The sequence below is a fragment of the Mobula birostris genome, chromosome 8 (assembly GCF_030028105.1).
Source record: "Mobula birostris isolate sMobBir1 chromosome 8, sMobBir1.hap1, whole genome shotgun sequence".
Lineage (NCBI taxonomy): Eukaryota > Metazoa > Chordata > Chondrichthyes > Myliobatiformes > Myliobatidae > Mobula > Mobula birostris.
This window is the reverse complement of record NC_092377.1, coordinates 79,799,681-79,813,098: the sequence shown is the minus strand read 5'-3', so window position 1 is coordinate 79,813,098 and position 13,418 is coordinate 79,799,681. Positions and strand designations below refer to the sequence as shown.

Below are 13,418 nucleotides of genomic sequence, written 5' to 3'. Positions count from 1 at the left end.
CACGTCCTTCTCTGCATACTGTCTGCTCAGTCTCTTGGTTTGTGTACCCCAAGGGGAACGCACTTCTCTCGACAGAAGCTTTAAAGTCACCTTGTGGCAGCTGTCACGCCACACTGCAGAGTTTAGCAAGTTTAAACAACTCCAGAAAGCACCAAAATACTCATACAATTGTCACAATAGAAAGTAAAATCAGTCAGAAATTCGCCCGATCCCTTTCAATGACAGTGGTTGGTTTCCTTTCAGCTGCTGAATCTTATTTAGCAGTAAGTATGTAAGAGAAGGCGTTAGCTTTCCAGTGAGCACCAGACTAGCAGCACTACCATCAAACTAACATAGCTCATGAACTGAATTCGGCATCTGTCTGCTCTGTAGACTCGCCTGCAAGTGTGCCGTTGCCCAAAGCAAGGTAGTTCTCAGCCTGCCCTGCCCTGCCCTGCAAATACGTATGTGCCCTTTGGGTGCGACATTTCAATTCTGATTCCCATCTCTGTTCCCACATATCAGTCCATGGCCTCCTCTTTTGCCACGATGAGGCTGCTGTCAGGGTGGAGGACCAACATCTCATATTCCACCGAGGTAGACTCCAACCTAATGGCATGAACATCGATTTCTCCTTCCGGCACTTATTTCCTTTTTACCCCCCTTTTTCCCTCCCCTCTTTTTCTATTCCCCACTCTGGCCTCTTACCTCTCATCACCTACCTATCACCTCCCCCTGGTGCCCCTCCTCCTTCCCTTTCTCCTATGGTCCACTCTCCTCTCCTACCAGTTTTCTTTGTCTCCAGCCCTTTCCCATTTCCACTCACCTGGCTTCACCTATCACCTTCTGGTTATCCTCCTTCCTTTCCCTCCACCTTTTTATTCTGATGTCTTCACCCTTCCTTTCCAGCCCTGACGAAGCTTCTCAGCCCAAAGCGTTGAATGATTATTCATTTTCACTGATGCTGCCTGACCTGATGAGTGTCTCCAGCATTTTGTAGGTGTTGCCCTGGATTTCCAGCATCTGCAGAATCTCTTGTGTTTATCATTCTGCTTTGATTTTGAAATGTTCAACTGCTGTCACAAATGTAAAACTACTGGTGCATGCAGAACAACTAGAAGCAATCCGAATCTCGACAAATTATGATTATATTTAAGTTGTTGTTTTCAAAATGCATGGGTTATCAGAAATATCTGCTGTGTCCAAGTATGAAAAGCATTGCAGCTCTGCAAGAGCTGAAACGCGCCTTTAATGACCCTTGTTTTCCAGTCACAGTAGAAGTATAGACACAAAAGATAGGCAACGAACATGTTATTACCACATACAGCCATTATTAAGATGTGTGTGTTTGAATCAGAGTGGTCTTCACTGCAGCTCGTTCAGTTTTACAAAAGGCAAATGAATTGAAGATTGCAAATAATGGACAATGTTTCTCAGAAGTTAGCAAGATTGCAGGGTAACCCAAAAGGGCCCAAGAAGTGGAGGTCCTGTCAAATTTAACTGGTTTTGCCACTTTTGTTTCAGAATGTAATTCCAGTTCACCTAATGCATTTGAGAAATTGTCAGGGCGCTGAAGCAGGGACCCAATCGCAGACCAAGTACTGTGCGCACTGTGATGTTTACTGAGTAGCCAAGCCAGAGGGGCAACAAAGTCGGCATCAAAGTTCAGGCAGAGATCAAAACATCCAGAGAAATCCAAAAACCAGAATTGGGAAACAGGCAGAGTCAATATTGAGACAGACAGAGTACAGATACAAATGCTGAACAGGCTCAGGAAAACTCACTGGCACAATCTGGCATCAAACAGGTAAAAACACATGACTAAAATACACTGAGCAATAAACAGAGAGGCAGATGATAGGTGGAGCACAATGAGACAGAAGTGACAGCAAAACAGGTAATAATGAGAAACAGGTGAGAGGTGGAGTACTCAGTAATACAGGGGCCAGAGTAGAGCAGGAGTGGGGACAGGAGCACATGGGGCATGAAAACAAACAGGAGCACTTGGCAATACAAAACCACAGACTGACGGCTAGGGGGAAAACACACAAAAAGCCTGGAGGTACTGACAGAAATGTAGTGCATGCATGCCAGTAAGGAGTCTTCAAGAGCAAAAACTCTCAGCATGCCCCAGGTTATAACTGTGTTAAAATGGAATTGAATCCTTTAGATTATGAGAACACTCAGTCCTCTTTTATTGTCATTTAGAAATGCATACATGCATTAAGAAATGATACAATGTTTCTCCAGAGTGATATCACAGAAAACAGGACTAACACTGACAGAACCACTTAATTATAACATATAGTTACAGCAGTGCAAAACAATACCATAATTTGATGAAGAACAGACCATGGGCACGGTAAAAATAGGCTCAAAGTCCTCGAGTTGATCAACTCCCGAGTCCCCGATAGCAGGTGGCAAAAGGGAGAAACTCCCTGCCATAAACCTCCAGGCACCGTCAACTTGCCGATGCCTTGGAAGCAGCCAACCACAGCCGATACTGAGTCCATCCATCTGAGAAACTTCGAGCCTCCGACCAGCCCCTCTGATACAGCCTCCCAAGCACCTTCAACCTCTCCCCGGCTGCTGAAACACGCAAAGCCGAGGATCCGGGGCCTTCTGCTCCGGAGATTCCGGTTACCACACAGTAGCAGCGGCAGCGAAGCGGGCATTTCAGAAATTTTCCAGATGTTCCTCCGTGCTCTCACATCTATCTCCATCAAATCAGAATTGTGCACGGTCCCCTACTTGACGGTAACAGATATCATCACCGAAGTGGCCGCGCGCGCTGCCATTGTGCCGCCATCTTCTCCCCCCTCCCCCCACCTTATGTCCCTCATATGAAGTGGGATGTCTGAAAATTAGAAATACATTTCTTGCAGCTTGACAATACTGAAAGGACAAGGCCCTTGCTCAGAAGTGGAAAGTTTGTATTTCCCTCTTCCTAACTTTGTGTAGAAAAACCTGAAGTAGGTTAGGCATGTGCTAGTTAGATAAACACGTTTCAAATATGCCTCTCCTCTGTGAAGTTGCCCATCATTCTGTTTTTATTCTCTTGGATTTCCCCATACAGATTGTATTTTTAACCATTCCCTTGTGGCTAAAACTGTATCTGCATTGCAGTTGTTCACCCACCTGCAATGATTTTAATTGCTGATTAAATTTTGCTATTCCCCAGAGGTTCTAAATGCTGATAAATCTATTTTTCCAAACATAAACGATAATCGACATTGACAGGTATAATTATCACTGCTATAGACTGCTGTGGTAATATTTGATTATAATTTGAAAGGAAAATAAGTGGAAGCAAAATATTTTGGGATACGCGTCTCACAATCTCCTCACTGTGTTTGTATGGCTCCTTTGGAGAAAACAAGATTTATAGATTCATTATTATGGATTTACAACGAAGTTGTCACTTGGTTATATGTCTCTGATTTTACAAATGATTTGCTCTCAATTTTTTAAAAGATCCTCAAATTTTGTTGGGGGTTTTTGTCATAGAAGTTTTGGTTCTCAGATTTTTTTTCTTGTACGCTGTTATTGTTCTGCATTTCTGAATTGTATATATTGCCTTCTGTACCATTGTATCAGCTGGTTATGTGACACCTCTCAAAGGCTGCAATAAACATTTGCACTGCCATTATGTATTCCCATGCAACCTGTTCCTAGTCCCTGTATGATAAAGCTGCTTGAGCACGCCAACAATCTTGTTGAAATCTTTCATGCCGTGACTATGATCTGGCACTACTGTATGACGTAATGCACATTTCACATGACGGTCTTCATGAGTTATTATAGATTTGCTTCTTTGCATGTATCACATTGCTAAACTTGTACAAGAGACATTGAAACTATCTAGTGCCCATTCAGAAGGAGGATTGTGGACAAGATACCTTATTGCTATTGTTAAACAGAATCAGAACTAACTTAATAACGGCAGGGAATTGCGATCCATGCCACAATGATAATGCCCACCTTTTGCTGCCCAGAAAAGGTTATGGCAGACTTTTAAGTGAAGGCTTGATCTAATCTGATCAAATGGAGCTTCTGTGTTGCTGTAGCCAGGAAGGAAACTGCAAAGGTCTACAGCTAAGCACATTGATGCAACATGTAGGGTCTGAAGCAGAAATATCAATTAGATTTAGACTAGGTATTGAAAACAAAAAATAATGTAACAGGAGAGGTAAAAGAGCCAAACACAAACTAGTGGAAGAAAAGCTTCTTAATCCCCAGCTGTAATGAACATCTGTAAGAATGCAGACTCATTAATTATCACGCCACATTGCCAAAAAAAAATCACATCACTTGCTCATAAGCACACCAACTTTAACAATGACAACTATTCTTACTGGGGAACCCATAGGAAAGTCCTGTAGCTTCTCCCTGTTGCATTAACTTAAATGCTGTCTCTGTTGACAAGGTTCTGTCGCCGTGCAATGGAGACTCAAAGGACTGAAGGTGTTGAAATCTGGAGCTACAAGCACTCTGCTGGAAGAACTCCAGGTCGAGCAGCATCTGTGGGATGAAAGAAATTGCCGACCGTTCCTCCTTCCCCCCACCCCGTGGGTTCCTCCAGCAGATTGTTTTGTTGCTCTGCGCAGTCTGCAGTTTGTGGAGTCTTGGTATTTTTAGGTGTACCATTACCCCTGCGCTAACTCCAATCATTGTCTTTAGAGTAACACACACAAAATGGTGAAGGAACTCGGCAGCATCTGTGGAGGGAGATCAATGGCCGCCACTTCAGGCCGTTTTGACCCTTCATCAGGACTGAAAGGAAGGGGGCAGAAGCCAGATTAAGAAGGTGGGGGGAAGGGAGGGGAGTACAAGCTGGCAGGTGATAGGTGGGACCAGGTGAGGGGAAAGGAGCATGGATGGGGGAAGGGGCATGATGTGGGTAGTGAGAAGTGGAAGAGGACATGGGCTGACAAAGAAGGCATCTGATAGCAGAGGACAGTGAAATAAAGGGAAAGAGGCAGGGAACCAGAATGAGGTGATAGGCAGTTCATGAGAGTGAGGGAGAATTGCCCTTAGGGTCTCTGCCTTCTAAAGATGAATAAAAATTAGTTTTGTCTTTCACTATATCAAAGAATTATTGAAATTATGGTGTAGTGCAGGGATTATATTCTACAATGTTTGATGGTGGTGTAGGTGCAAATGTGCATTTCAATAAAAATGGGAAGCCAGTTAGTCTTATTTATTCGCTTGAGTTATTTTGTGTCACTTGTGTTCACAGCATTGCTGCTTAATGTAAGCCTATTAAAATAGGAATGTTAAAAGATATGATAAGCTGATTTGTGATGTATGGCCCAGTGTATACTAGCAATCTAAATTGTCATCGCAGGAAGCTGATGATGGACAAAGAATTGATTCTTCTGACATTAAAGTGATGTTGCTGAGGCAATTTGAAATTTAATGAGTTCCTTGAGCTATATATAGAATAAACACAAGAAATCTTTAATATTAAAAGGGTTCATTGAATCTCTGAAGTGCATTTTGTTCAAAGATGTGGGAATATTGTTACTTTAAACACGAGAGGTTCTGCAGATGCTGGAAAAACAGAGCAACACACACCAAATGCTGGAGGAAATTGGCAGGTCAGGCAGCATCTATAGAAATGAATAAACAGTCGGTTTTTCAGGCTGACACCCTGGAGTAGAAGGGGGAAGATGCAGAATAAAAGGCGGGTGGGGGTGGGAGGGTGGGGGGTGGGGGAGGAGGACAAGCTGGAAGGTGATAGTTGAAGCCAGGTGGGTGGGAAAAGTAAAAGGCTGGAGAAGATAGGAATCTTATAGGAAAGGAGAGTTATTTTGAATCCGGATGTTACTTTGAAAATTGTGTTAGTTTGATTGAAAATGAAATTTTGATGTTGAAATAGTACTATGTATAAATGTGTTGCCTAAATGAATGATGTAGACATATGGCAAACAATAAACACTAAAGCATTGCAATCTGATAAGAAAGATTATAATTTTGACTGTCAAGTGCTCAAAAGTAATACTGTATGTTACTTCATGACCTGTTATAAGCATTGGGCGGTAACCATGGATACTGTAAACCAGGATTGCCAAAAGACTTGACCAAACTCCCATGCTTTGCCAAGACAAATTCATTGGCTGTGGGAGAATTCGTGATTACAATATTATCATCTGTGAAATATCATAATGCTACATTTTGTGTTCAGGCTATTTGTGTTACAGATGTCCCTACCAGATTAGTGATCTGCCCTTACTTTTTCAAAAGGAAAAGTTATAAAAGGGGTCATATTTGATGCAAATACAATCAGAAAAAGAGGTATTCAGATCTCATGTTATTAAACCTTTTAAATGTGACAAAGCTTCATAATTTGGTGGTATCATTTGAAAAATTCTGCACACTTTCATAAATCCCAAACCCAATGATATCTGTGTGACACACATAAAAGTTGCTGGTGAACGCAGCAGGCCAGGCAGCATCTCTAGGAAGAGGTGCAGTCGACGTTTCAGGCCGAGACCCTTCGTCAGGACTAACTGAAGGAAGAGTGAGTAAGGGATTTGAAAGTTGGAGGGGGAGGGGGAGATCCAAAATGACAGGAGAAGACAGGAGGGGGAGGGATGGAGCCAAGAGCTGGACAGGTGATAGGCAAAAGGGGATACGAATCATGGGACAGGAGGTCCGGGAAGAAAGACAAGGGGGGGGGGGACCCAGAGGATGGGCAAGAGGTATATTCAGAGGGACAGAGGGAGAAAAAGGAGAGTGAGAGAAAGAATGTGTGTATAAAAATAAGTAACAGATGGGGTACGAGGGGGAGGTGGGGCCTTAGCGGAAGTTAGAGAAGTCGATGTTCATGCCATCATGTTGGAGGCTACCCAGACGGAATATAACATGGCATGAACATCGACTTCTCTACCTTCCGCTAATGCCCCACCTCCCCCTCGTACCCCATCTGTTACTTATTTTTATACACACATTCTTTCTCTCACTCTCCTTTTTCTCCCTCTGTCCCTCTGAATATACCCCTTGCCCATCCTCTGGGTCCCCCCCCCCCACCCTTGTCTTTCTTCCCGGACCTCCTGTCCCGTGATCCTCTCGTATCCCTTTTGCCTATCACCTGTCCAGCTCTTGGCTCCATCCCTCCCCATCCTGTCTTCTCCTATCATTTTGGATCTCCCCCTCCCCCTCCCCCTCCAACTTTCAAATCCCTTACTCACTCTTCCTTCAGTTAGTCCTGACGAAGGGTCTCGGCCTGAAACGTCGACTGTACCTCTTCCTAGAGATGCTGCCTGGCCTGCTGCGTTCACCAGCAACTTTTATGTGTGTTGCTTGAATTTCCAGCATCTGCAGAATTCCTGATAGCTGTGTGATGCAATTAGTTTAGAAGGAGTGCCCTCTAGTGGTCATTCCGTTCCTATTCAAGCCCATCTTGTCTGTTGGTCTGCAGTATTAACCAGACTTGATATGAGCTTGAGCACCTCACCTTTTGTCTGGACACAGTGCACCTTTATGAACTTGATATCAAATGTTATGTATTAGGGCCCTAACCCTCTCTATCCATACTGGAGCTGGCTACACGTCTGTGAAACTTGCTCAATGTTTCTCTCTCTCTAACACACCCTGACCATCCGACAGGATTCACACCTCTGCATTTTGTGATGTTCTGTTTTCTCACTCTATACTCATCTCACTTGGTAGCCTCTATGTTCACATTTTCTCTTTCTCTTAAAGCTCATCTCCACTATCCTATCTCACCCTGTGATATTCACTCAGTCCTAACAATACCACTTCACTTCTACAGTTGTAGCCTAACCTGCTGCATGCTTCCAGCTTTTTCTGCTTTTATTTCAGAGTGGCAGTGTTTGCTCTTTTTTTTCATTTCTTTCCTAACCTGGTGCAATTAGCTTCCTGTCCATAAATTTAGGCAGCTGCAATGTAGTGTGTGAATAAACAGTGACTGACCCTGTGAGATAGCATTGTTAACAAAAATATGACAGGTGAAGAGGTTGGAATATCTTTTGTTTGTTCTTTGGACAGCCAAATCAGTAAAAGATGTTCCATAATGGTAATATTCTGAGAAAGAAGTTTAAATATCAATGTACATAATGTACTGCCCTCTTTGTGATTTCCACACAATTGTTGCAAACATGTAAGTTTGTGAGGTGAATTTCTTAATATGACATACACATGACATTATATTGGTTAGAATTCAACATACAATGTGTTTTTTGCTTGTACTGCCAAATGCTTCTCATAAGTCTTGATGTAAATTTAAACATAGTTTTGAACCCATTTCTGAAATGGAAGACAGTAGGAGATTCCAGCAGCAACATTTCTAAATCGTCCCCAGGTGCTTGCCAAGAATGTTCTCAAGCACACACAATATTGATACTCAGACATGGGAGGTGATACTAAGGTGAATGGCTAAAAGTTTGGTCCAAGGGGTAAGTCTTAATGAATGAGTGTTATAGAGTTAGGGAAGGAATTCCTGAGGACTAGGCCTTGACATAAGGGCATATCCTATACTGACACAGAGCACTAAAGAAATTCAGAGTATTCAGGAGGTCGGAATTGAGGGCATGCAGATGACATGGAGGTCTATAGACTGGAGATGATTAGTAGAATAAACAGTAAGATGATGGAATGGTGTGCAAAGAATAGAATTTGAAAAGCAGGTAATGCCCAATGTGCCACTCTAGATAAGGAAGCAGAGGGTTCAAAGTTGAATGAATCATGGTGTGTGTGAGGACATGGACAGCAGATCTTTGAACCTCCTGGTTAAAAAAATTCCAAATGCTCCCTTCTTACTCTGTTCCCAACTCTGACCTTTTACCTGATCTCATCTGCCATGGGTCACCTCATTCTCTTTCTTCTATGGTCCACTCTCCTCACCTATCAGATACTTTCTTCTCCAGCCCTTGGCCTCTCCCACCCACCTGGCTTCACCCATCACCTTCTAGCTAGCCCTCCTTCCCCTCCCCCACCTTTTTATTCTGACGTCTTCCCTCTTCCTTTCCAGTCCTGAAGAAGGGTCTTGGCCAGAAATGTCGACCGTTTATTAATTTCTATAGATGTTGTCTGACCTGCTGAGTTCCTCCAGCATTTTGTGTGTGTCAACTTGGGTTTCCAGCTTTTGCAGACTTTCTTGTGTTTATGATTTTTGGGTTAGCTCAAGTTTGAACTCATCCAGGAGTGTGTTAAATAACTGAGTCTTAAGATAGCAAAGATACAAATGAGGCATTCAGTAGTAACTTAAGCGAAATAAAGGGACAGAATGAGGTAGCATTATGGTGACCTCATTGGTATGACTGATACAAGATCCAAAACTTGACCAAGATTCAAAATCTGGGTTATGGTTTATGGATTGTGGTGACATTTGAATTTCAAAGAAGAATTAAAAGTGAATTGGTGTCTCCAACAAATATTACTGTAATTTGCAGGTACACCAAGCTGAAGCTTCAAACAAACCAGGATGCCCGGATTCCTATCAAAAAGTAAGTGATTTCATCTAGCAATTTGGTCAGATCAGACCATTTTAGAGTCTTATGAACAGCTATTTTATCAGGGTCAGACTTTACTTGACACACCTTCTTCGGCTAGTTCACCTAATTGGTACATTGCCCACTGAGTATACAGTATAGGCCATAGGAACCATTAAGGTCACAGTTAAAATGTATTGTTTGCACTGTTTAAAAGTAATGGGTCAAATTGGCCTCATATCTCAGTAGTTCTAGTTAGAAAACACTGATGTTGATTTTGGCCATTTAACAAAAAATAATTTTAATATAAGGAATTGATTTGACCCATTGAGTCTATGTCAGCAACAGACTATCCCCCCAATCCCATTCCCCCAGTAATTTCCATTTAACCAATTCTATCTCACCTTGTAATGGCCTTTTAACCTTCCAAGCAGCATGACTTAGGGATGGCTTAGAAAGCCAGAGGGTCGGGGGGGAAGGAAACCCACACAGCCACAGGTAGAACATCCAAACTTCATACATTGTCGCAAGTCAAGGTTGAACCTAAATTGCCCAAAGCTGTGAAATAGAAGAGCTTTCTGTTGTATCACTGTGCTATCCTGAGCGAGTTGAGTATCTTTCAGCTGTCCATTTGCTGCTTTTTTTTAAAAAAACGAAATAAACTTTTTTCATAATAAGAAGTATTTACAAGAGTAAACCGTCAATGCCTTTTCATTCTTTACATTCATGGTCAATACTTCCCATACATTCATACATGTTAACAGCACTGCTGTGGATGTGGATCCCCTTTCCTTTGCCATTGTATAAAGTTTGGAGCTTTTATTGGGTCACGCGTGATTGTCCTTCAGCACTTTGCTAACCCCTTCCCTGGGATGTGGCTGGTTTACATTTAACTGCTTAGACTGTGCAATTGGTATCTAAACAGCATTCGCTGAGCATATGAGTTCAAATGAACTGATGATAGTTAGGATCAATGAAATACTATTCATAAAACTACAGCAAGACAATTTCAGCTTTGAATTTTTCTTTTGGAAATTGGAATCTATGTAACTGCGCATGAACAATCTTTTGTCAGTATAGTTGAACAGCAAAGCTCCCTTTCTGTCTACAGAGCTACAGAAAAGTTATCTCATGAAAATAAAAGCGCTCTTCCTTGGAACCCTTAGTAATCTTGGAATACTTGTGCAGATCTTGACTTTATCAGATCAAATTAGTGGGTTGTATTCAGTTGAACTGTATATTTACATAGGCACCCAGGGGAGTTGTGCTTTCTTTAAATGTTAGCCATATGGAATGCTTTATTAACACATTAATCACATGCTGTTTGAATCAATTTCTTTGTTTGCAGCATTTTTCGCTTGTTTTCTGCCGACCGAAAGAGAGTAGAAACTGCATTGGATGCTTGTGGACTTCCTTCAGGCAGGGTAAGTACCTTTGATGTCAGCCTCAGTATAATTCCACAACCATGATCATAATACTGAAAACAATTGACTGATTTTTGTTTGCTCTATCTGGCCTCTTGAATTATACTTTGGCAATCCTTCAACATCTATTGCCTGTTTTCAGCAGAAACAATATTTTTTTTCTCATCTTGAAATCTTGTCTGCAGTGTCAAGCACTCACTACATGATATATTTTCTCAGCACCTGCAGAACTGAAGGAAATAACCCCTTGAAAATATACTATTAAATTAGTAAATATCTTGTGAAAGAACATCATTGAAAATGAATTTTGTTTATGATCATCAAAAAACATTGTTGCCATTATTGAATTGATCTGTTCAGCGTTCAAAGAACATTTATTATCAAAGTACATATATATCATCATATACAACCCTGAGGTTTGTTTTCTTGGAGGCATACTCTGTAAATCCAAGAACCATAATAGAGTCAATGAAACACTGTACCTAACAGGATGGACAAAAAAAAAACAATGTGCGAAGGACAACAGGCCATGCAAATATAAAAAAATAATAAATAAGTAAATAAGCAATAAATATCAAGAACATAAAATGAAGTGCCCTTGAAAGTGAGTCCATGGGTTGTGGAAGCTGTTCAGTGATAGGGCAAGTGAAGTTATCCCCTTTGGTTCAGGAGCCTGATGGTTGAGGGGTAGTAACTGTTCCTGAACCTGGTGGTGAGGGTCCTGAGGCTCCTGTACCTTCTCCCTAATGGCAGCAGCGAGAAGAGAGCATGACCTGGGTTGGGTGGGGGGTCCCTGATGATGGATGCTGCTGTCTCGTGACAGCCCTCTGTGTCGACGTGCTCAATGGTGGAGAGGGCTTTACCTGTGATGGACTGGGCCATGTTCACTACTTATTGCAGGATTTTCTGTTCAAGGCATTGGTGTTTCCATACCAGGCCGTGATGCCACTAGTCAATATACTCTCCACTACATATCTATAGAAAAGTGTCAAAGTTTTAGATACCATTCTGATTTTTGTAAACTTTTAAGGAAGTATAGAGACGCTGCTATGATTTCTTTGCAATTGCCAATGAAATGGCATCTGCTGTTGACCTGTTGTGCTGGTAAGCAAATTGGAGCCGATCCAATTCGCTTCTCAGGCAGGAATTTATGTGTCTCTTGAACTGCACTGTCAATTTTAGAATCAAAATGACATTTCCACTTCTGTGCACCTCACTGTGACACATTCAGGTACAAATGCCATAACAATTACTACTCCAAGAATTGTTCAATTGGTATAAATATTTTCATTACATTGAATTATCAGGAGATTTATATAATTACTTAGGCTTTGCAATTAGGGGAAATCTTATTAAAAGCAGTTCAAATATATATTACTTTCTATCTGTTGTATGATTCCATTTTATTCTAGGCATGTCTGTTGTGCAATGAGGGATGTCGAGTAGATGAGAATTATTATTTATTCCATTGCACATGAGCAAGCTGATTTAATGGGCTTTAGTTACTATGATGGATTTCACGGAAACACTGCTGAGTTGAACTTCCAGAATGTCAGACCTCATCCAGCCACTAAATATGCAAGAAAGGGTAGTCATTTTGTTGGATTTAACAGAGTGGACGTAAAATAGTGCCCGTGCATTTAATATTCCTTCCAGTATTGAGCAAGCTAATGCACAGACCTTGTATCAACTTTTTTTTTGGTTGTTGTTAATGCTCGTTTCAAAGTGAATCAGGAATACACAAATTCATAAGGTCATAATGAGATAGATTGTGAGGTCAAAAGTCAACAGGCTCATACCTGTTCAATAAAGGTATGGAAGTTAGAAGATAAATCCTTGCAATCATTCTAGCGATAGAAAATGGAAGTTGTCCCAGAGCTTGGTGTACAGGCTTTTGGGATTTTGTATCTTCAGTCTGGTGAGAGGGAAGAGAAGAGGGAATATCCATTATTAGTGAGGTCTTTGATTATGCTTTAGCAAGGCAGTGAGAAATGTAAATAAGGACAATGGAGGGGTGTCTGGTTTCTGTGATGTGCTGAGCTGTGTCCACAGCTGTCTGTAGTTCCTTGTGGTTATAGGCACAGCAGTTGCTGTACCATAAGGCCATAAAATATAGGAGCAAAATTAGGCCATTTGGCCCATCAAGTCTGCTCTGCCATTTCATCATGGCTGATCCAATTTTCCTCTCAGCTCCAATCTCCTGCCTTCTCCTCATATCCTTTCATGCCCTGACCAACCTAGAATCTATCAATCTCTCTTAATTGTACATAAAGACTTGGCCTCCACAGCTGGCTAAAGAAGTTCCTTCTCCCCTGTATTCTAAGGCTGTGTCCTCTGGTCTCACTCTCCCACCATAGGAAACACCCTTTCCAAATCCACTCTATCAAGGCATTTCACCATTCGATAGGTTTCAATGAGGTCACCCCTCATTCTTCTGAATTCCATTGAATACAGGCCCAGAGTCATCAAACACTCTTCATATGACAAGCCATTCAATCCTGGAATCACTTTCATGAACCTCTATTTAACTCCCTCTAGTTTCAGCACATCCTTTCTTAGA

At 41.7% G+C, this 13,418-nt stretch overlaps 1 protein-coding gene across 4 annotated transcripts in view; it reads left to right on the top strand.

Annotated features, from left to right (window-relative positions):
• The window catches only part of plcb1 (phospholipase C beta 1), a 954,845-nt gene that overhangs the window by 647,111 nt on the left and 294,316 nt on the right, over nucleotides 1-13,418 (top strand). For all 4 annotated transcript variants that reach the window (XM_072265525.1, XM_072265524.1, XM_072265527.1 and 1 more), the window contains 2 exons: nucleotides 9,396-9,449; nucleotides 10,783-10,858. In XM_072265525.1, the coding sequence (XP_072121626.1) occupies nucleotides 9,396-9,449; nucleotides 10,783-10,858 (130 nt within the window). The remainder of the gene's footprint in view (nucleotides 1-9,395; nucleotides 9,450-10,782; nucleotides 10,859-13,418) is intronic.